Below are 23,547 nucleotides of genomic sequence, written 5' to 3'. Positions count from 1 at the left end.
TTTCCCCATTAATGCATTTTATGTGAAAGTGTGCATGAGGATAACTCTTGGGTGATGTTGGGTTCACCTGCTTTACGGGGAATATACCTTGGTCGGTAGATCAGAATAATAGCTTGTGCAGATCTTACGTGGTCTGGTTAGAGTATATACAGACAAAGAGATCTGCAACCACTCCTGGCTAGGATCTGCATGAAATGGGTAAAATAATTAACCTCCTTTCCCTGCTTACCACCGACTCCTCAAAATTTTTATCTTTTAAGGTACATTTAGATTTAGGCAGTAAAAGGAGTTTAGGACTGAAAATAGTCTTCTCTCCTGTCCCTCATGTTTTTTGAAGTGGTGTGCATTCTATTCACCAATTTTCCATTACTTTGTTCTCCTTTCACCGCTGTGTGCACTGTCTGCCCTCTCCCTCTGTGTATGGGAAAAGCACATTTCTCTTTGCCTGGTTGGGGTTTCTTAACAGTGAGTTAACAAAAGCCAGTTACTCTATGCTGCCAGCCCTAATTCCTCCTCCTCCTGCCTGAAAGCCCCTCTGGCTTTCCACAGATGCCAGCCAAGATAAAATTATTTATGTTTGGATGTCAGGAAGGCAACATGGATATCTACGTGACTCCTTAGCATCTGACTCTGTATGGCAGTTTAGCAAATTTAACTTTCAGACAAATGAGGGGTTACACAAATGTTTAATGTTTACATTTATATGGGGTGATTTTTTTTTCACACTGTGCTTGGAAATGGAGTTCAGGGTTTTGCTGATGTATTGGCTTTCCTAGTCTGGCTTTCTAGAGTTTGGACCTATGTTCACATGCTGAGTGGGTGCTTGAAGACCTTCCCATCCCCTGGTAAAAACTCTCGTCATAACCTAGTCTGGGACTGGGCATGTTCTTGTGTATAAATCATAGAATCACAGAATATGCTGAGGTGGACGGGACCCATTAGGATCATCAAGTCCAACTCCTGGCCCTACACAGGACTCCCCAAAAATCACACCATGTGCCTCAGAGCATTGTCCAAACAGTTCTGAAACTCTCAGGCTTGTTGCTGTGACCACTTCCCTGGGGAGCCTATTCCAGTGTTCAACCACTCTCTGGGTGAAAAACTTTTTCCTGATATCTAACCTAATGGAGTGGGTGAGTGGGGAAGGCACTGAGGTGAACTGAGAAAATGCCTATCCTTGTGTTTAACTGACAATGCAGATGCTACTGAACTGATTGGCTTGACTCTAGAGAACAGCTTTTGGTTTTGTTCCCCACTGAGCAATAAGGTTTGTCCTCCATCTCTGAATCGGCCAAATTGGTTTTAAAATGCATGGTCTTTTATGCTTTTTCTCCCTGCATGAATCCAGTAAAATGCAGTTGCTCTGGTTTTGGTCCCTGTCAGACACAGGAAAATGTCACATCTTCTGATGAGTTCTTAGCAATGTTGATGTGGATTTAAACGCTATCAAGCAGTGAGAACAAATGTATTTTTAGATACCCCTGTCAAGTGTAACATTGATTCACCCAATCAGTTCATTGTCATAAGTGCCCTTCGATTTATGTGGAGTGTTTTCCACATAACTTTCTTGGTGACCTTGTAGAGGAAAGATGAAATGGGAAATAACCTGAAGGAATGCCCAGTCAGCTTTTTGGAGACTTGCATTCGGTGCCATGTCATGGTCACAACCATGTTTAGAGCTAAACAGCAGTGACTTACCACACTGCTGACCTGCCACATTGGAGGTGTAAGTCAGGAGGTTCTCTGAAAACACTGCAAAAGGTGCATAGTCCAGACATACATTCGCTTCTATCCTGAGGCTGGTGAAAGGGCTGGGATTTGCTGTGCCAGCCTAAGAACTGAGGGACGGACCTGCTGAAAGCCTTCCTATCTCTTGTTGTTTCTGAAAGGTAAAAATGACAGGCAACCTTGGTGCTGAATAGAGCTGCACTGGTGTGGCTCTGCAAGTCTGCTAGCTTTAAGGAAATAGGTCACCTGAAGTACCTGCTCTGCAGCTCTTACCATCCTTTGTTACTTTTAAAATCTGGGTGACCTTTAGCTGTGTGGTACGAGTGAACATACAGTGTTCAGAAAGGCTTAGAAGTTTGAATCGGAGTTTCTTGCCTGCAATCTACCTTTTCTGAAGGCAAAAATACAGAAACCTCCATTTAAAAATCAGATTTGACACGAAACCTGGCAAGAGCATGGTTAGGATTACATATTGAGAGATGAATTTATTTAACCTGAGGGCAGCAAGAGAGGATTACATATTTTAATCCCCTCCCTTTCCTTAATGACTGTACAGAGTGCTGACACTTGTTTGGCTTGGAGAAGATGACCTGTACACAGAAGTGATTAGTGTGTCAGGTGAAATTTTTTTTTAACACCTCCTATTGAAAACAAAGTGCTTTCTCACAAAACAACGCACATTTTTCATGGGCTCATATGAAATCAGAGTCATTGGCACTCAAGTGGGACATGCAGCTTAAAAATTGGTCTCAGATTGTGAAATTTGGGACCTATTTTCTCAAGGGTGATGATTTTCAATGCTCTCGCAAGTGAGATGACCTAACTACATGGGAAATGCATTTTGGTAAGAATTGTGGCTTATCATTTCAGAATAGCTAGGTACTTTGCTTCTGATCTTGAGATGCTAACTTCAGCTATCTAATTTTTAAAACATACTCGTCAGTTTGGTTTTCCCTGGGAATTCGTACATGATAGAAAAATGAATGTACAGATGAGGCAAAAAATTGCTGTAAATTAATAGGTATTTATTTCTGAGAGGCAAATGCATTTTGGTATGTTTCCAAATGAAATGTGCTATTTTTTTCATTATTTAATTTTTTTTCATTGTCATCATAATTTCATTTTTGTGCAACATGGTTTTTCATTAAAAAGATAAGCCCTGAATAGGCATACCCTTTTGGGCTTAGTACTGTTGTCCTAATAAGCATGTTTCTTGTACAAGCATCTGCAATGAAAAGTTTACTTTCTTATCAGCCATCATTTGCTTGAATTAAAAATCACTAAGGAAAGAAATATTTATTTATTTATTTGGGTATTTAATCCAGAATTATGCACTTGAGGGGCGGGTTATACAGGTGACTGCTAATTTTTAAGCCACAGGCTTACTGAATTTCTGTGGGTATAAAAAAAGTTGAACAAAAACACCCCACTAATATCTCTTTAAGTTATTCCAATGTAATTTAACCCATATCTCTAATTTCTCTATGAATGTAAATGTCATGTAAATGTGAAAACTATCAACTTTAAAGAAGATAACTTTGATTTTGGTATTAAACTATGCTATCTGCTTTGCTATTTTCTTCATGGCACCAACAGAATGGGAATGTCCCACAGCATGGCTGCAGCCATGGCTTCCATATATTATTGTAAGGAGACAGCTGTTGTGGGACTGGAGTCAGCGTCTTGTGATGCTCTTCCACAGCTTTTCTTATTCTCCTCATCACAGTGTCAAACAAGGGCTCAGTGTCAGCTGATAAAGGATTTGCCTCAGACGGATCTTGTGAGAGATTGAACAGCAGGGAGGGTCATGATGGGTTACACCATCCCCAAAACATGGGCAAATTCCTCTTCTGAAACAGGCTCCAGAGGCTTCTGGTTGGAATACTGGAGTAGCATAATGAGCTTTCCACACGGTGCCACCTGTCACAGAAGAAGCACATTTGAACATCTTAATGGCATTAAGAATTGGGAGGGGCGGGGGATGTGTCCTGAAAGTTTGGTTCACGTTTGAGTGACCTGCTTTGTCATTGCTAGGGGCAAGCTTATATCACAGATGGGGAAGGGGTCTTGTGGAAGCTGTCAGGATTAAGATGTTCTTTGCGGCTTATGGGAACACCTTAGCTTAGTACATGCAGTATGTGAATAGTTAGCCTAACATTTTGGATAAAGGGGGGGTCTGACACTTTCTTGTGTCCCTTTAAAATGCTACAAGCCTCTTGGGGAGGGAAAATGGAAAATGCAGTCCCCAGTTTCTGGGTGCAAGTACTTGCAGGTGGTTCTTCTGCTGCCTCTGTATATCTGAGTGAAGAAGTACACCTGGGCAGAAATTCATCACGGTTCATTTCCATGTTCATGTTCCAGCACACTTTCAAATAGGGTGGTAATTGCAGACTGAGAAAATAGCAAAATCTGGAGTCTAGGTTTTGAATTAACATGATGAAGGCAGCTTTAGAGCTTGCACATCATCAGGCTCTTGCACTGTCCATAGGATAAGCATAGGTCTGTAACTTGTAATGAAAGAATGGCAAATGCCTAGGACTAAATCTGAGTGCAGCTCATCAGCACACTTTACTTCCTCCTCCTTTTTCCCCTATTCCTCACTCCACGTTTAGAATACAGTACACTGAATTCAGAGGCAATTCTGTGCCCAGCGAGAAAACAGCAATTAGGTACTATGTTGGAAAGAAGGAGACAAGAAGAAAGGGGACATTTAACACTTGGAGCCACTTCTCTAATCCACTGAGCACAAATAGCTGACAACTGCATTGTCCCTACACGGAATTTTCTTTTTAGTTCAATGGAATCAGCTGAACTTTCCTTCCTTTCTTCTTTTGTCCCCAGAGGTGTTCTTTATGTCTGGAGCCTGCAGCTTTATTCTTTGGTCTCTGTCTTGTCACTACTACTAGAACACTATTTTTTAATAAATAAAATTTTAAAACTTCTGAAAAGGTGAGGGGAAACAAATAACAGACGTTAAGGATCAGGCAATATTTTAGCTTAAAATATCTAGTTGCTAGCTGGCTGAGTATCTATTTATTTTCACCCCGTGGTTTCCACATCCTGCTTAACCTATCCTTCTGCACTTCTGTGGAGGTATGATGTCTCAATGGTTCTGAAATGTTTTGGATAATAGTTCTGTAACATTTCTAAATGTTATCTCCATTTCTGAAATGGTGAGAGAAAGGATGATGAAGGTTGATTGGGCTCACTTTCTGATGGCTTACCAAAGACAGATAGATACTCCTTAGGTCTGTTAGAGTGTGTGCTTTGCTGCTGCCTGGGTAAGCTCCACGTCCTTCAGCTTATCCCTGTCTTGTAACTAAAAGAACATTTGTCTCGCAACAAAAATGCAAGCATCCTCCTTGATATCAGGGTTCCCAGAGCATGGGATTTGGGTCTTATGTTTATCAGTCAGGTAGCACAGATGCTTGCTACAAGGAGTCAAATCAGTACTTTCTGGGACAGGCATTTCTTTCCTGAGTATCTGGCTTAGTTGGAGTACTGTTGTGATATTGGTAAAATAACCATTTATTAGGTAAATAAGATGGAGAAGCTTATCTAGTTGTAAGTAGGAATTTATGCGATCAATCTTCAGAAAAAAACTAACTAGTCATTCTTTTCTATAAATAATTGGGCTGAGTTCCTTATACACTGTATGAAAATTTGGAGTGCTGAGTGTAGAGTGTCTGATGCTGCTCAATTTTAACATTCACTTTTCACAGCTGCAAATAATTACTGGAAATGCAGAGTGAATGACAGCCAGGTCCTTGTTAGTTCACTTTGAAGGATACAGAGAGGCTGATTGTAATTAACCTGTGTTGGTGAGCTGAGCAGACAATTGGGTTACAGAAAGATAGAAGAAAAAAAAAGGTGGTAGAAATCAGTGCTGATAAAAGCAGTGGGGGTTGCACTCATCTCCAAGAGGCAAACAGGGATATGCAATTTTCTACTGAAGTGGCTCTGACAGAATCTGAAGTTGCATGTGAATTTTAGGGCATCGTGTTAATTTAATATGTCCAAGGGAAAGGAAACCTGCTGCTTCAGTACAAACATCTCTCAACCCCATCTGGTAACAATCAATCAGTTTAATGAGCAGAAAGAAATGTACTGTCACTAATAAGACTTATTGTGCTGGGGTGAAGAAAAGGACTCTTTTAACTTATAAACAAAGGATTCTTCTGGCTTCAGTGAAGGGCTTAAAGGATGGATCCTGCCTGGACGACATCAAGATGCAATGCCTTCATATCTTCAATAGACAGATGTAAACGGACAATAAATACGTAAAATGACTGATTTACTTGCAGATGAGCTAAACCCCTCGAAATAGTCTGTTAGCCCAGTCAGAAGAAATGGCAGTTGGAACACAGAATCAAAATTTATATCTCGTTTGAAAGCTGAGCCACATATTTGATTAGCCAGTCTTTCATATGCAGAAGAACACTGCATTGTTTTCAGGACCCTTGCCATGAGCAGTTGAGGTTCAATGGGAAAAACTGTAGAAAGGCATGCATAGGAAATCTAGCTCTGTGTGTGATTTCATAGGATCATGAAATGCCACCAAATATATCTTGCATCTGCACAAGTATGCATAGCTACTTATGTAGAACTTATATAGCCTAGAAGAACAAGTGATGAAAGCTGGGCAAGGAGAGTAACAATCCTTCAACGTGAAAAGCAGTTCTTCAAATGCACTGCTTGACTGGAGCATGTATTTAGCCTTTTGGTAGGGAAATGTAGCATGACTCTTCTAGCAGGACTTTTCTCCAGGAGTCCAGCAGTCAGGCACAGCTCTCTATGCCCAGAAACTTTCTGTTTCCTGAACAAAATGTGTGTTAAAAAGAAACAAAAAGAGATCTCTAAGAATGGTGAGTGATTTAGAGACATAGGAGATTTGAGTTTCTGAGCGCTCTTCTGCTCTAGGTAATGTGAAAAGGTGACTGTGCTTGGGGATAGACTGTAGAATCACAGAATTCTTTAGGTTAGAAAAGACCCTTAAGATCATCATGTCCAGCGCTGCCAAGTCCAACACTAATCCATGTCCACATCTACACATCTTTTAAATACCTCCAGGGATGGCCACTGCACGGGGCCGGGGGCGGCCGCTCTCCCCCCACTCTCCCACAGCCGTGGGTGGCCCTTTCATACGGGGTTACCTCGAGATGTGAAAACAACACACGCAGCAGCTGACTGCGCTGAAGGGCCGGGAGGCTGGGTTTTGTTTTATTTTGTTTTGTTTCGTTTTGTTTTGCCGTTTGCAAGCTCCTCGCTCGGGCGCTGTGGGCCGCCCGGCAGGCCGCGGCTGTGGCGGCCGGCGGTGCCGCGCTGCCCCCTGGCGGCGCTCTGGCCCCTACACCAAAGCTGATCCCGCGGGCTTTTGCGTCAAAAATGATACAAAGGCTGCAACAAAATGGGGATTCTTGAAGTTGTGCTTCCCAGGAAGCACAACCCTTCATCTCGGGCAAGGCAGGACAGCTAATTCTTCTGCAGCTTGTAGAAGAACTGAGAGTTTGAGACAATACACTTACTCCAGATGTACGTATGTATATTTTTACATGACACTCGCTTGGGAGCTAGAGGCCATGACGTGGTCTCTGGTCTGCTGGAGGGGGATGTTTGTACTCACTGTCCCTCTGGTGCCACCGCACCGCGTGCAGAAACACACCACAGTAGTGGAACATGAACTCGTGCCCGGAGTGCCGAACTGTCCCACGCAGCAGAGGCAGCAAAGCGCGCCCGTCGATTACCCTGAAGGGGAGAACAGGACTCACCAGACTGCTTCAGGATTTCGGTCTGCAGCTGCAGCACAAGCTCTGCCCACTCTGTGTAAGCAGCATTAGAATTTCAAGTGTCATCTCTCGACCAAGGTACTTTCTTGCTAATGAGCCCTGAGTTTTTTAGTTGTGTGAATGGGTGGAGATCAGGAATTAGCACTTACTGGAAGTTTTTGCAAATACAGCTAGTTCACACGTCCTGCCTGGGGAGATAAGTCACCACTACTGTAATTTTCCTGGAAGTAAGTAATTTTGCTACCTGAAATGGAAGTCACTGAAGTCACTGACAGCTCTGTGAGCTTCAGGCTTTACAGGAGGGGGAAAAAAAAAAAAAAAAAAGAAAAAAGCCACCTACTGAATTGACAAAGAGTTGATTTATTTACACACCACCAGTACTTCTTTTGCTTTTTGCTGAAATGATGTAGCCACCTACGCTTTCTCGTGTCCTTTAGAGGAGGCTAACATAGATGCTACAAGTTGTTTACTATTGAGGAAGCTACTTCTTTGGTACCGGCAGAAAAATGTAGGTCATATGCCATTTGCTCCACCTTCCCTACTTATGAATAACTGGGCTTCCTAGGCTTCCTGTCATAGTACTCTAACAGGACCAAGCCAACTTAGTGAAAGTCTGTGGATTTTTCATTTAAAAAAAAAAAAAAAAGTAAAATAAAAAAGGGTGGCTTTGGTTGTGAGTTTTGTTCTGGATTTTTGTTGGGGTTTTTTTTTTACAATCATCCTAGTGCCCCAAATCAACCAAATTGCCTTTTGGTGATTAGAGGACTGAGTTAGCTAAATGATCCTTGATAAAACATACTGTTTTTTCCTTTGCCTTTTCCATACAAGCAGACAAGACAAGGAAGGCTATGCAGAAAGGAAGTTAGAGAACTGCCTGGTTTAGAAACAATCAGAATTTAACCTGTGGCTGTCAGTTTCTATCTAAATCAAGAAAGGGAAGCAAATATGGTTTATGAAGCCACCTCTGTACCTGTCCTGAGGCACTGCCCCTCCAGCCAGATGAACCACTGTAGGATAAATGTCCATAAGGCTTGTAGGTTCATCAATGACTGTCCCTGCAGGCAACACTCCTGGCCATTTAAATATTCCTGGAACACGGATTCCTCCTTCCCATCCTCCCATTCCTTTTCCACCTGTTAGGTAAGGGGGGGGGGGAAGTGTAAAAAAAAAAGAGAAAATAATAAGAAATTCTAGATGTTCATCGTGCATGTATAATAAAAGGTTTTAAATTCTTAGAATAATCATGTAACTCTAATGACAACACACTGAATCCTGGAGAACAGTGGAGTGACTGCAGTGGAAATTCTACTCTTCAAAAAAAGTCTTATTGACGTCTTTATTTTACACTGCGTTTTTGGGTTGTACATATAACAACCCACTACGAAGCAGTATTTTTGGCAGAAGAGGAACAATTCCACCCTCTGATGCCTGAGAAGTCATTCTGACCCAGAGCTTAAGTTGAATGTCACTTCAACTCAAGTATCTGAGAATACTCTCCACGTTCCCTAATAACGTGCTCAAGGAAAAAAAGAAAATCTGTTGATAAAATATCAGTTAATAAAATGAATGAATTAATGAATTAAATAATTAAGATCAAAATCTGACTTGTCAATGGTATAGAGGTTGCAGCCCCACTTGGTGCCTGAGGAAGGAAAATTAACACAGGGCAAGCTTGGTTGTCAGCTCCCAATCAGAGACAGCAGGAACATTACAAAATTAATTGCAGTTCTGGAGAGCAGTGAGAGAAATTAGGATAATATTTGATTGCCCTCCAGGAGAATACAGTCCCAGGGAGGCTCTGAGGTGGTCCCAAATGGAAGAGTTTAGAACCAATGCATTAAATAGGGGAGTGCTCTGAATATGCTGCAGTGACAAAGACTTCCCACCTGCATTTCTATTGAAATTGTCTTTAGGTAGTACAAAGAGTTTTTCTTAACTTCATTTCTCTTGCATTCTCTGGTCTTCTAAAGTCTCTCCTCCATGGAGTGTCTCTTACAAGTCAAAAATTCATTGAATAGTATTTCAAAGTGAGAACCATTAACTAATTACAGATATAAGTTACAGATGTCAAAGATGGGAATATTAATGAAACAATGTGGTTCAAAGTCAGAACTACAAGTGAAGGATCCAATTAGAAAACAAAAATTGCAAAATGATTAAACTCAGGTACCTATATGACCTTTTCTCTGTTATTCCTCCTATCAAAGGCAGAAATGACAAATTGTGGCTGGAAAGTGTTGTAGGAAAACCGGTGAACAAAGCTTGAAGCCAGCTGATTAGCTCAGCTAATAAATCAGCAGCTGAATGGTAGCTTACATTAGCCCCAGGCTTTGCTAAGTAATACCATACCTTGCTATGAAGGAGGTGTGCTAACAGTTACAACTGAGAGGCAAGGTTCCCAGAGCTTGGATATAAAGGCTGACAAGGTGTCATGATGGATAACAAACAGGGCAAGTCCAGCTGCTTATGAAATAATGTTTGTGCTATGTAAAATAGCAGTATCTCATGCTTTGTCAATCAGTAGAGGCTCTTCTCATTATTCAGATGTGTGGCTTATTTATCTTCTTGTTTTTAATATGTTGTTTCAAATAGCAGCAGTGAGTTTTACAGATATTTATTAATTAAATTATATTTTTTAATCTTGCTAGTTAGTTTCAATGGGATGTCCCCTGTTCTGCCATATGTGGACATAAATGGGCATGCCTTTCTATTATTGATATATAAACTGATATTATGTCTTCTTTTGCCTTCTCTCTAAGCAGGCATAATTTCATCACTGTCCTCTCATGCTTAAATCTCTAATCACATTTACCTTTCCTCTCTGGCCTCTCCTGTTACTAATATATGTGTGTTCAGTTAGTAGAAGTGAATTCATCAGATTAGATTCTAAACTATTGAGCTGTGCCTCTTGGCCTTTTTGCAACTGTTACTGATATGGAAACTTCATATAAAGAAATAAAGGCTCATTTTGCATTTAGGACTGTTCCTAGATGGATCCTAGCTGTATCAAACACTGCTTGTATGGCCCAAGTAACTTGCTACTAGGCAGTGTGCACTGTCATGCTGAGCAAGGTCAAGGTATACACAACTCTTCTTCAGTAGGGAAATAAGTGATTTTAAGATAAGTTTTCAGACTTCATTATACGGTAAGTGCCAATCTGTGCAAGCTGCCAGTAGCTTTTCAAGGCTTAACAGCCTGGAGGGGGCACATGCAAGAGATACCACAGATCTTTGTTTCAGACCTATAATCCAAGTTTGTAATACCAGCATATAGTTTATTAAATTTAGTCTGTCTGAATGTATTTTATTCTATCATTTTCTTTTTAAGAGGAAGTCTTATGCATGTAGACACTACCAAAATTTTACCTTTATAGATCCCATTCCATCCACCCAACTGAGAATTTTTTCTGCGAGCCTCTAAGGATCCTCCATGATCAGATGCAAAATAAATGAATGTGGTATTCTTCAAGCTTTCTTTGTCAATAACATCCACAAGCCTTCCTATAAACAAAGCATAACATCATAATTACATCAGGAGATGAACTCAGATTTTCTAGGTCTTGACTCAAAATTCAGCGAAGACTGAATTTACCTGAATGAGTTCTGTTATTATCTACTACATTCAATGCAAAGAGACCTCAACAAATAAGAGAGATAGGCAATCACCAGTAGTATGAAGTTTATCAATGGCAAGTGCCAGATTCTGCACCTGGGATGGGGCAACCCTGGTTGTTTGTACAGACTAGGGAATGAGAAGCTGGAGCAAAGTGCTGCAGAAAGAGACCTAGGGGTCCTGGTCAGTGCCAAGCTGAGTGAGAGTCAGCAGTGCCCTGGCAGCCAGGAGGGCCAACCGTGTCTGGGGGGGCATCAGGCAAAGCACTGACAGCTGGTTGATGGAGGGGATTGTCCCTCTCTGCTCTGCACTGGGGGGGCCTCACCTTGAATACTGTGTGCAGTTTTGGGCACCACAATATAAGAAAGATATTAAGCTGTTAGAGAGTGTCCAAAGAAGAGTAGTGAAGATGGTGAAGCCATGTGAGGAGCAGCTGCGGTTACTTGGTCTGTTCAGCCTGGAGGAGACTGAGGGGAGACCTCATTGCAGCCTTCAACCTCCTTACAAGGGGAAGGAGGAGGGGTAAGTACCAATCTGTTCACTCTTGTGACCAGTGACCGGACTCAAGGAAACGGTATGAAGTGGAGTCAGGGGAGGTTTAGGTTATACTTCAGGAATAAGTTTTTCACCCACAGGGTGGCTGGGCACTGGAACTCCCCAGGGAAGTGGTCACAGCACCAAGCCTGACAGAGTTCAAGAACTGTTTGGACAATGCTCTCAGGCACATGATGTGATTCTTGAGGTGTCCTGTGCAGGGCCAGGAGTTGAAGTGGATGATCCTGACGGGTCCCTTCCAACTCAGAATATTCTATAATTCTGTGAAATAATAAGAGCCCAACAAAAAGTGGATGAATGTTTATAAAATTTGTTTGTAGTGTCTATAAAAATGGGAAAATAAAAATTACCACCAACTGGAAAATAATTTAAATGATTGATCCTTTTATTCCAACTACTCAGAATACTCAGTCAACTTTATTCTGTAAATTCTCTGAGTCAAGGAATATGCTGACTAGGTAGCCTCAAACATCTTGAAAAGCTTAAATAATAGTGCTGCCTTGATTACTAGCCATAGTAAACTGCTGTGTCTCACATAGGGACTCTGAGACCAGGCTACATACTATCAACCAAAATAATCTCCTGATGTCAGTGGTAAAAACCTTGCAGACTGTAATTCAAACCTAATTTCATAAGGAATGTTTTTGTACTGATAACATCATATGTTTATACAGAATGTGATTTATCTTAGACTGACTGTCCTCATCACCTTCTGTATCAAGTATATTTGCCAAGAACAGCTTCCATAGCTATAGAAGCAGCAGCAAAAGGTGAACTGCACAAGGAAAAAGCATAATGTAGTATTTAGCATCAGCACCACTCACATCTGCGAAGACCAGACCTAGCTGGAGAAATGTCATAATTTTGATTAACAGCATGATCAAGGACATATTTGATTATGTCTGCATTTAACACTTCAGCACCGAAGCATGTCAATTAAAACAGGGAGTCTGGTGATCACCTCTTTAATTTCTTTTCCACATTCAAATAAATGAAGAATTTTCCTCAAGACCAATACTTACCTACCATCCAATCCATCTCCTCTACGTTATCTCCATACAGGCCATGCCTGCTTCTTCCTTGAAACTTCTCTGTGGTAGGGAGAGGGGTGTGAACATGTAAAAGGGAAACAAGGAGAAGAAATGGTCTATGCTTGTTTCTGAAATAAAAGAAAACAAGGGTCATTTCTCTTCAAACTGTCACTCAAAGCAAAATATAACAGTGGTATTGTAGTTACTATCTCAATAATATTATTGTTGTGATCTTAATAAATATTATTGTTGTGATCTAAACACATTTTTTTTATTATTTTATTTTGACATCTTTTCACTTTTGAGGTTTTGGGAGACAGAGCGGTTTAAAACACTCTCAAAGATTTTTGTTCAGTATTAAGGTCAAAACAGTAATGGGCCCTTTCTTTTTCATGTTCCAAATTAGACATGTTAGAACATTAAATAAGCAACTAGGAGAGGTTGTAGCCGAAAGACTGACACACTCTCAGAGGCAAGGAGAGGCAAGCCTAAACTTAAACATGGATGTATGTCACTGAGCGTCATTTGAAGCGTCCTCATGGAAGAGACAGGTATGACACTTCTATATATCACATTCTGTATAAACATATGATGTTATCAGTATAAAAACATTCCAAAGTGAAACCGTGATCCCTTCAACATCAGGCCAGGTAGGATATCCTAGGAACCTAGGATTACCTATGCTCAAAGTTTTACACAAGGAATATATTTGACCTCCAATTTCCTTGAGAAAACAAACACACAACCTCAAAACCCTGACAGAAAGAGTATAGTCTTTTTCAAGGATGTTCCCAGACTTAACACATGAATACTTTTAAAGACTTAGTGGTTTGTTCAATTCCAGTTGAGGTTATTGATAGAAATGAAGGACACCTTTCGGAAAAAAAAAGAAAAAACCCAAACACAAAACTAAACAAAACTCACTATCACTCTTCTGTTTGTAAAATATTAACTTCATATGACGCTTTCTATAACAGTCCATTCACCAGTCTAAGACCATGTTCCTACTGACAGAAAGCACAGTCCTTAGACAGGACCCCTTTGCATCAGCTGAACAAAACGTAAACACCAGAAAAATCATCTTCCTTTTCCCAAGGAACCGATCAGCAATGTTGCCATGGTTTAGGAATGGTACTCCCCAGTTTAGTGCTCCCACTGAGACTCTCCAAACCACACTGCTGCTTGCCTGCTTTTCACCCTTTCTCTCCCCCCTGCAGCAGGCTGGAGAGGAGAACTGGAGGCACAAAAGGTAAAGATCATGGGCTGAAATAAGAATAATTTAGTGGAAGCAGCAATGAGATAAGAAAATGAACAGTAACAGCAACAATGTTAATAACAAAAGTGTACAAGAGAGGCGAGTGCATTCACATGCAAAATGCTCAGAACAGGAGTTATCCCACAGCTCCCTCTGCCATGCTTACTGGACCAGGACAGACACCTTCTCCCCACGGTGGCAATGCCTCCTGGGTACTGCAGAAATTAACCCTCTCCTGGCCAGAACCAGACAGATGAGTAAGACAAAGGACAGCAGCTGGATGTTGTCAGGTAGGAAAATGCCAGAAATTAACAAATTACTGGCCAGCATTAGGACGGAGAGTTCAGCATGCCAGCTACCCAACCTAGTGGTATATGACACAATAATGACATCATTGTTAAAAACCCTTAAAATGTGATACCATTTTTGTTGATTACCTTTTAATGAATGTAACTGCCTCCTTCAGCATATTAGAAGTAGTTTTGTTTAGGTTCATAGGTTGTTCAGTGACATCATGGTTTCTCATCAGGATACAGTTCCAGTACTTGGTGAAACCATAGCTGGAGAACCAGGAGAGGAAGTGAAGGAGACCACAGATGGCCAGACAGATGATTATTTTCCATTTTACTGGGAAAAAATTGGCAAGTTTTCCAATCACAAGAGTACATACTGCAAGGGTGATCATCTGTGTGTAAAGCCAATACCTATCTTGCAAAGACTTGGCCAGTTCAGGGTCGTCTGTGCCTTGGCACTCATTCACAAGGGTAAAAGGCATGCCATAAAAATAGTCAAAACCATGATTTAAAGGATGGTGGCAGTGATCATGGCGGGTTTCGCAGTTCACACCCATATGCCACTTCCCTGAAAATATAAAATAAAGATCTTAAATCCAACATCATGACTCCTGGGTGTGTCTGCCTGTATTTCTAAGAGGTTGGCTGCACCTCTCAGTAAAGGTGCAGCTGAGGGAGGAGCTGGTGTGGAATGGGGACAGATTCAGGGAGCAACAATGCATTGGCACTTTATCTGTCTAGAACAGCTGCTTCTCCTTGCCTATCTATTTAAATTCCAGGCAGGGCAATGGCCCAGCTTAGACATGTCCTTGAAAAAGAACAAATAAGGTTGCAGTGGTTGGTGCTTATTTTTTTTTCACCTGATGAAGTAGCCATACATTAACAGGTAACCTGGTGGGGAGAAACTGAAAAAATCCTTGTGTGAAAAGAAAAAGCTAAGTGCAAAAATACGAACTATTTTACACACAATTTCTATCAGACCTTCATAGTCCTGGAACAAATTTCAGGAAGAAGACATATGTGTTGTCTCTGTGTGGCCATATTCATCTTAAAATGAGTAGCAGAAATAGGCCATTCCAATTATCCAGTACAATTGGATATATCAGAATATGTAATACACTGATAATGAACCTTAATTAAGTCATATTACAGAGCAGTGTAATTATCCTGACACTGAAGGACAGCCAGTGTATAACCATGGGCTTAGGAGCTATTACCCAGACAAATAACTTCTGAGAACTGCTGACCAGTCCTGCACTTGTGTATATGAATGTAGTTTACAGTATAAGCTATATTAGACTGCAGTGAGTAGTGTGTGAAGTCAGTACATCACTGAGACTTGCTTCAGTTTAGGAAGTAAATGACACCTCAGTGTGCAGAACTGAGCAGAGGTGTGAAAAGCACAGTAATTACAACTAAGCACATTACACCTCTGACTACATCAAAAGGAGTTTAAAAAGGAGAGGTGCTTGAAACACACAGCCTTTAATTGCTGTTCAGTCAAAATTAGCAAAGAGTTAAGAGGATTTTCTCTTTTTTGGACATGTATTTTGATCCAAGGCCCACTGAAGTAAAAGGGATTCTTTGAGCTTTTTTTGGAAGAGTTTTGTTTTGCAAAAATAAAGGAAGTTTTAGCATCCCAACTGTGATAATAAGCAGGATGCTTGAATAACAGAAAATCTAGCCACTAGATATCACAGAATGGGTAAGGTTGAAAGGGACCACAGTGGGTCATCTGGTCCAACCTCTCTGCTCAAGGAGGGTTGTCCTGGCACATTGTGCAGGATTACATCCAGACAGTTCTTGAATATCTCCAGTGAGGGTGGCTGCACAACCTCTCTGGGAAATGTGATCCAATACACAGTCACCCTCATAGTAAAGAAGTTCTCCCTTATTGTCAGGTGGAACTTCCTGTGCACCTGTTTCTGCCCATTGCTTCTTGTCCTACTGCTTGGCACCACTGAGCAGAACCTGAATCCATTCTCTTGACACCCTCCCTTCAGATATTTCTACATATTGATGAGGTCCTCTCTCACTTGTCTCTTCTCAAGGCTGAACAGGCCCAGCTACCTCAGCCTTTCCTCATAAGACAAATGCTTCAGTCCCCTAATTATCTTCATTATTGATGAGTAAGTCAAACAATACTGGGCCCAGTATCGACACCTGGGGACACCACTAGTGGCAGGCCTCTAACTACACCCCATGCCACTGATTACAACCCTCTGGGATCTGCTGTTCAGCCAGTTCTCAATCCATCTCACTGTCCATTCATCCAGTCCAAACTGAGTTTGCCTATGAGGATGTTGTGAGACACAGTGTCAAAAACGTTGCTGCAGTCGATTATAATTAAGACCACTGTGCTGAAGCTGATACAATTAGGGCCACTGGTGTCTCAGTACCAACCAGCAGACAATATTTTTCTGCTCTAACAGATTAGTAAAAATCTCTGTTTGTTCATCCTAAAGCAATCTGGAGTGGGCAAACAAGATTCTTTTTTTTTTTGAGTTTACTTCCATTTTCAGTGTGTATCTATGTATTTCATATATCCTTATTTTTGATCTATCAGATATGCTTTACTGACATTGGGACTTGTGGATAGCATTCTAAAAACCCTGCTGATTTTGAAACTTGTGCATACAAGAAAATCTAGTTTAACTGATCCTGGACATTTTGCAAAACAGAAATGTATTTATAGAATCAGCCTAATCTGAATAACAAGCAATGAAAAGGCGATAAGTTGCTCTGTCTCATACCTACAAGTGCTGTAGAATAACCTTGCTGGTGCAGTATTCTGGCAAAAGTAGTTTCATTTGGTGGAAGTCCCCCAGAACACCCGTTCCAAAAGAGAATCCGCTGTTGAGTGCTGGAGGCCATGCCTACAGAGGAATAATGGTCTTTAAAATACAAGCCAGATTTCAGATTTTCAGTCTGCTGAGACTGTGCTTTCTAATGAATGGGGCTCAGTTGTCTAAGCCTAGTGCCTTTTTAAAAGCCACTTAGTATGTCCTGGGATATTCTGATTAACCCCCAGAGTTATGTCTCTTCCAGTTCCCATGTCATTATACGCTACCCCAATGCAGATGCCTCAGCTATGGTGGGGCGTCTACAAATGGCAGGAAGATGTTTGGACATTAGGCAACGTCTTACAATCAAAGTTCTATCAAAATATAATGTTAAAAAAAAAGAAAGTAAGTTTTATACAGAACAAAAGGTTTACAGAGTCAGGGGTACACACTTCTGAAATGCACAGTTCATGATTACATTTCTCCTTTAACAAATCAGAATCACATCAGAGGTGCTGCACTGATTACTATTGCCATATGCTGGCAATATGATGGCTGAAGTTTTCTGTCATGAATTTACATGGCTGAAGTAAATAATTTTTAAAACACAATAACTGAGAACTAGTCCACAGTCTGACGCATTTCACTGTGAAAAAAATTGCCAGGATATAAAAAAATTACATTTAATATAATCTTAATACCACTAAACAGACAGCATTTGCACAATTTTCTTCTTCATTTTTCTGTCTCTAGGTGCTTTGTGCTGTTTAGATTTTCATCCATTTAGCCACATTAAATGTGCTTTATGTGGGCATTTTCCCATAGAAATCAATCATTAGTCATCTCTTATTTTTTCTCACCTCACTGAAACTCCAAATCCCAAGATTAACTAGTCTTTAAAATTGTTTATTTAAGGGGATTTTTAATATTAACACTGACTAGACTAACTGCATCAAACCATTAGAGAGCGGCCCAACCTGATCTGATGGGGTATCTGCCAGTCAGGAAAGCAGCTCTGCTTGGAGTACAGACAGCAGCTGCAGCAATGTGCTGAGTAAGTCTCACTCCTTCCTTTGCCAAGCCATCAATGTTAGGAGTCCTAAAGAGAAAAATCCCATCTCTGATGAAAATGTATTACACAGAAGTTCATGGTATCCCACTCCTCTTAGTTTTGCAGAGCACATCACCATCAGATTTACAAAAATCTGTTTACCTACAGCGCAACTATAAAAGCTCTGTGTTATATATGTTTTTGAGATACACTGACTCCTTAGAAATTAATTTTCCATGGATATGTATGTTTTTATTATTAACCAAAAAAATGGGGAGGGAGGAGGGGGAAGAGAAGATATTTCACATCTGTCTCATATCAAAATCTCATGTAGCATAGGGAAAAAGAGTCTGTTAATAGATACAGTACAACACAATATCCAAGACTATAAAAGGCTAGAGCAAAGACAGGATATTTCTACAATAATCCTCTCAATCAATCTATATACAGATTGATAACTGCACTAGGGATAAATATATCAACATAGTCTAAGCTGTCATTTCCTAAAAAACCTACTACAGTTGTTAACTGATATTAAATTCTAATCTCAGTCCTTCATATTTCAGCCCTGGAGTTGTGGAAATTTGTACATTATACACATGCCTGACAAATACAGTGCACAGACACAATTGCAAAGTTCTAAATCCAAGAAAGTTTCTCAAGCATGCCTGTATAATTATGACTACAGTAGGAATTACTGTAGAGCAACTATTTTGTACATAGTTTGAAAAGAAGTGTATCTAGATAAACTAATCAATTAATACTGAATTTTTTAATTACTGTCATCAGTGCTTTTTTTACTTAACTTCACTGGGAAGATATAATTTATTTCATACCTTATTGTATCATTGCCGTAGCAACCCAAATCTCCAATACCAAGATCATCCGCCAGTATCAGTAAGAAATTAGGTCTTGTAGGACTTGATACACAGGTTCTTGGAAACAAGCATAAAACTAACCAAATGTTTAAATAGCTCCTAAAAGTAAAAGTAAAAAAGTAAAGTTACAAAAAACAATTTTAAGTTTTACAACAGGCTTTAAGCTATTATTCTTAAAGTTTTATGGGGACTCAGTATAGGTGCAAACAGCAACCACATACTGCCAGTAGATGGAGCTCCTGAATATTTTAAAAAGTCCTTTAGCTTTCTATTATCAGTACTTTTTAAAATTATTAAATTATTATTATTTTTATATTATTGATTTATTTATTATTGTTATTTATTCACACAGGAATTTTGTGTCTGCATTTCTTTATCGACATATGCACTGATCTCAGCAGATGTTCCCAGTAGATTGAGTGGCTACTCCTAGATTCTCAGTGAGTTGTGCCAGGGGTGGCAGGGACAAAGCGGGAGATTTGTTTACATTTTCTTAAGAACAACACCTAAAAGCCAGGAAAGACCCTCAGTGAATGCTTTTCTTACCATTGTTTTCCCTGGTAAACTTCATAGTTTTCCCTTGTATGAAACAGGTCCATAATTGGTCATATGAATTCTGGTGAAAAAGCGAAAAAAAAAAAAAAAATCAAAGCCTAGCACTTCTGGTGATGTTGCATGCAGTTCTTCAAAATCTGGACTGTTCTCAGCTGCTGATAACTCCAGGGGGACTTGTGGGAATTTGGAGAAGGCTAAATGTTAATGGCTTTAAAAAAGTGCCAAAGGTGCCTATTAGGCAGTACATGCACAGAACTGTTGGAGTTCTCTGAAAGGAACGTTTTCACCATTTAATAAACAAAGTAGTAGTAAGGAAAACTAGTATCTCACTTTTTACCTAACCTCAGATCAACTTTAAGAAAAATAATCTAACCTTTACTGTGAGATTAGAAAACATAAAAAGTACATCAAATAAAAGCCATCCTGGAAACTAATATTTGCAGTGTAATTCTTAGGGAAGAGACTGTAATGTTTTTATGTTTAGATGCCATCTGGTACATTCAAAGAGGTGTTTATCTCTGAATGTTACAAAAAACTATCTATAAACATAAATATCTTTATTTCCTTAAAGAATACCAAAGCTTAATGCCATTTATAAATTTAATTTGTCACGTTTTCTACCTGTTAACTGTATGAACTCAACCTTTAAAAATCTAGAAATAATTTTTCAGTTTCTAAATATTTATTTTTGTCTCACAAGGCAAACTTTATGAGTGGAAGCGATTTTCTACACCAGATGAAATAGAGAACACACTCTTTGGAAAAAGAATGGCTTGAGAAATGCACTCCTTTTCCTTGTGAATAGCCTAAGGGGTCTTCAGAAAATGTTGCACTAGAATTGTGCAAACAGTCATGGAGAAGTACGTGGTAAACTGGCTCCACTGGGGACTGGCACATGCTCATCTTCATGGTGTACATTGTGCTAAATTAAATATGCTATTCTTTCCCTCATTGTGAAAAGGGATAGAAAAATCTGAAATATCCTATCCATGCAAAATCCCCACTTTTCAACCCTTCTTTCCATTTCAAAACAGCACAAGAACAAAGGTGTTGTCGGCTGTATTAAGGAACAGATTGAAAGTAATTATAATATTTACTTTCTGTAACAACTCAAAACCCATTTGTAAACAAACAGTCAGTTCTAAATCCAGAGAATCGAAAAGTTACATCTTGACTAATGAAAGACTTGTGGGATTTTTTCCTCCAAAAATCAGCTGGAAAATATAGTATTTTCTGAGAATGCTTTTTCTGCCTTTTTAGTAGATAACAATGTTACCTTGAATGTCTAAGGAATACTAAACTAGCCAGAGCAGAATATAATCCTCTCTGTATGTTTCAAAGTATAAACAATAAGATTAAAAATTACAGATATTGTTATTTTAACCAGGAAAGCAGTATAAAAAGAGTCAGAACCTGGGGTCCATTTATGATTTTTCCAAGTGACATCTAGATGCTTATTTGGCTATGGCTGAACCAATATCGGAAATAAAAAAACAAAACCAAAAACAATACCACCCCCCAAAAAACCACAAAACCGCCCAAATAACAACAACAAAAAACCCCACAAACAAACAAAAAAAAATGAAACAACAAAAAAAACCCAAGGAAAACCACAAACCCACCAAAAGAAAAAAACCCCAAGCAAACAACAAAAAAAGCCCAACAACTATAAAATAAACAAAGAAGCAATAATTAAAAAAAAACGCCAAAAAAACACCAACCAAAAAATCCCAAGAAAAACTCAACAAACTTGATTGTGGTCAGTTATGGAATTTTTTGTAGGGTTGATGTTTCCCTTTGCTATTGGCAAGATCCTGAAAGACAGTACTGACAACTCATCCTTCCTGCCCAGTGGCTGAGTCAGACTGTTTGAAGCAAGACCTTACTGCGGATGCAGATGCCTGAAGCCCAATACCATGCTTTGAAAAGCAAAGGACTAATTACTAGGATCTTAAATCTCTTTGAGATGGCAGTGTAGTGGTGTTTCACTGTCACAGCCTGACTGCAGTTCCCCTGAAACCCCAATGAACTGTGGTCCCACAAGACAGAGCTGGAGTGATGTTCAGGCAAGTACACATGAAGACATTAATCTGTGAGAATAAAGAACGAGTGATGGCTCTGGTCATCATATATAGTAGTGATATCTTTAAGGTGTTTTAACAATTATGGCTGAGCTCTGCCTTCCCAGCAACTGTTAGATAGCATTGCATTTAAAGAGCTTGTGGTACATGATTAAGCCAGAACTACTGCAATGAAAATGTTCTCAGTCTATACCAAGTAGCAAAGGATCATCATACCCCTTGTGAGCTGTAGTGGAGAAAAAGAACCAGACAGATCTGAACATCTAAGAAATCCTGTGAGTTCCCAGGGAGTTGATAAGCTTTCAGAGCTGCTACAATAGCTCTGCTGCTGTCCACTTTCTCCCCACAGGTTCTTGCACCACAGCCAGCTGGTCACAGCACGCATGTCAGTATTTAGACAGAGGCTTTGTACAGCCCCTCAGGAAAACTGTGAACTTTGAACCAGGGAGGTGCACTGGTGGTATTAAAATGATACTTCAATCTATTACCATTGGCTGTGGCACCATCTGATTTACTGCAAGCCGTTTTAGAAGCATTGCTCTTACTGAAGGAGTAGAAGAAGTATCACACATTAAAAAACCTTATAATTTAAATATGCATATTAACATTTCTCATTTAGGTTCTGATTCCTTCTGAAAGTAGAGCTCTCACTGACAATGCCAGGATGTGATGAACCCAGTACTGCACCCTAGGGCTTGTCCAGTTTCCTTAGCTGTTAAATGAAAAAAAACAACTTGATTCATAAATCGAACAGCAGCCTCCAGAAATCCGAAATTTCTTAGAGAAATCCAATAATATGTCAGATAGTAATTCCCTCTGTAAACCGGTAAGCCATGATAAATGATCATCAGGACTAATAAAAAAAGGCCAACCCCTTTTTACATGTGGAAAACAAACAAACCCTTGTCTCAATTATTCTTTTTGTTCCGAAATCCCTCCTCCTTCTTGGTGTGCCGAGCAGTCCTGACCCTCTAAGAAGTGCGTGGGCAAAAGTGGGCTGGGACTTGCTCCTTTTCCTCTTGCTCTCCCTTCCCCCACCTCCAGCATGGACGCCACCTGGGATCCCTGCCAGGAACAGCCAGCAAACTGGAACTGCTATGCAGGTTTTACATGAATTCCAGGCAGAGTACAAAGTCCGTATTCTCGAAATACTGGCACAACACGGCTACTGCCTTTTCTAGATTCCCTATCCAGTTTATTTTGTGCAAATTTGTATAAAGTCTCTCACTGCTCTATTTCAGTGCTTTAAAAGAGATGCTATAAATAATAACAAGAGATGCTATAAAGGCTTTTGGTTCTCCCACACAGCTTTTTCAGTCTTCCAGACGGAATAAAAGGATTGTCCTCCCTCTTTTCTTCTATCATGTTGTCTTTTTGTTTTCATTACATTTTCTAGAAAGGTAGATACCTAAATTGTGTTTTCTTCCCCTACACCCAAAAACTGAACATCTAGTCTCCACCTCCCTTCTTTCAGATCCTAGCTCTGTTGTAATACATTTTACAGGTCAAAAGGTCTTTAGCAACTACTTGGAGGAGCTCTTTCTATTTGCTAACATTTTGGTTCTCCAAGTTACTTGAATACAGTGACTGCTGAATGTAAGACTATGTTCTAGAGAAGTCAGTAGGAGCCATGAGGTAGAAAGTTGAAGCAGCTTAAACTATCAGGTTCAGATAAGCCCCTGGCAGGGATAACCAGGGCTGGAGGTTTTTTATTTGTTTACCTCCTTGCATTTAAAAAAATAACTGAATGCAGTATAAGTTGTCATATGGGGCTACTTTTACTTGTATCTATTTGACTATAATACTTATTTTGTATGACTGCTTAACAGCTTGTGATGCTTCTGGTGCAAAGATTTTTCTTGAAAAAATTATCAAAAATTACATCATCCTTTGGGAAAGACGGATCTTTAAACACTGCCAATAACATAAGCATTAATT

At 39.9% G+C, this 23,547-nt stretch overlaps 1 protein-coding gene across 1 annotated transcript; it reads right to left on the bottom strand.

The window, feature by feature from the left end:
* Positions 1-2,017: 2,017 nt before the first annotated feature.
* On the bottom strand, positions 2,018-22,133 carry LOC126648719 (arylsulfatase D-like). Its single transcript, XM_050332139.1, is given in 12 exon segments — positions 2,018-3,526; positions 3,529-3,648; positions 7,352-7,473; positions 8,485-8,647; positions 10,881-11,015; positions 12,705-12,841; positions 14,406-14,829; positions 17,015-17,137; positions 18,022-18,143; positions 18,932-19,072; positions 19,520-19,589; positions 21,826-22,133. Coding segments are annotated over 11 exon segments (1,788 nt in total). The 5' UTR covers positions 19,573-19,589; positions 21,826-22,133; the 3' UTR covers positions 2,018-3,278.
* Between the last annotated feature and the right edge of the window lie 1,414 nt (positions 22,134-23,547).

This window comes from Myiozetetes cayanensis, unplaced genomic scaffold (assembly GCF_022539395.1).
Source record: "Myiozetetes cayanensis isolate MyiCay16 unplaced genomic scaffold, myiCay2020 scf5-8, whole genome shotgun sequence".
Classification (NCBI taxonomy): Eukaryota; Metazoa; Chordata; class Aves; order Passeriformes; family Tyrannidae; genus Myiozetetes; species Myiozetetes cayanensis.
The sequence above is the reverse complement of the archived record's forward strand: the minus strand, read 5'-3'. Positions and strand labels throughout refer to the sequence as shown.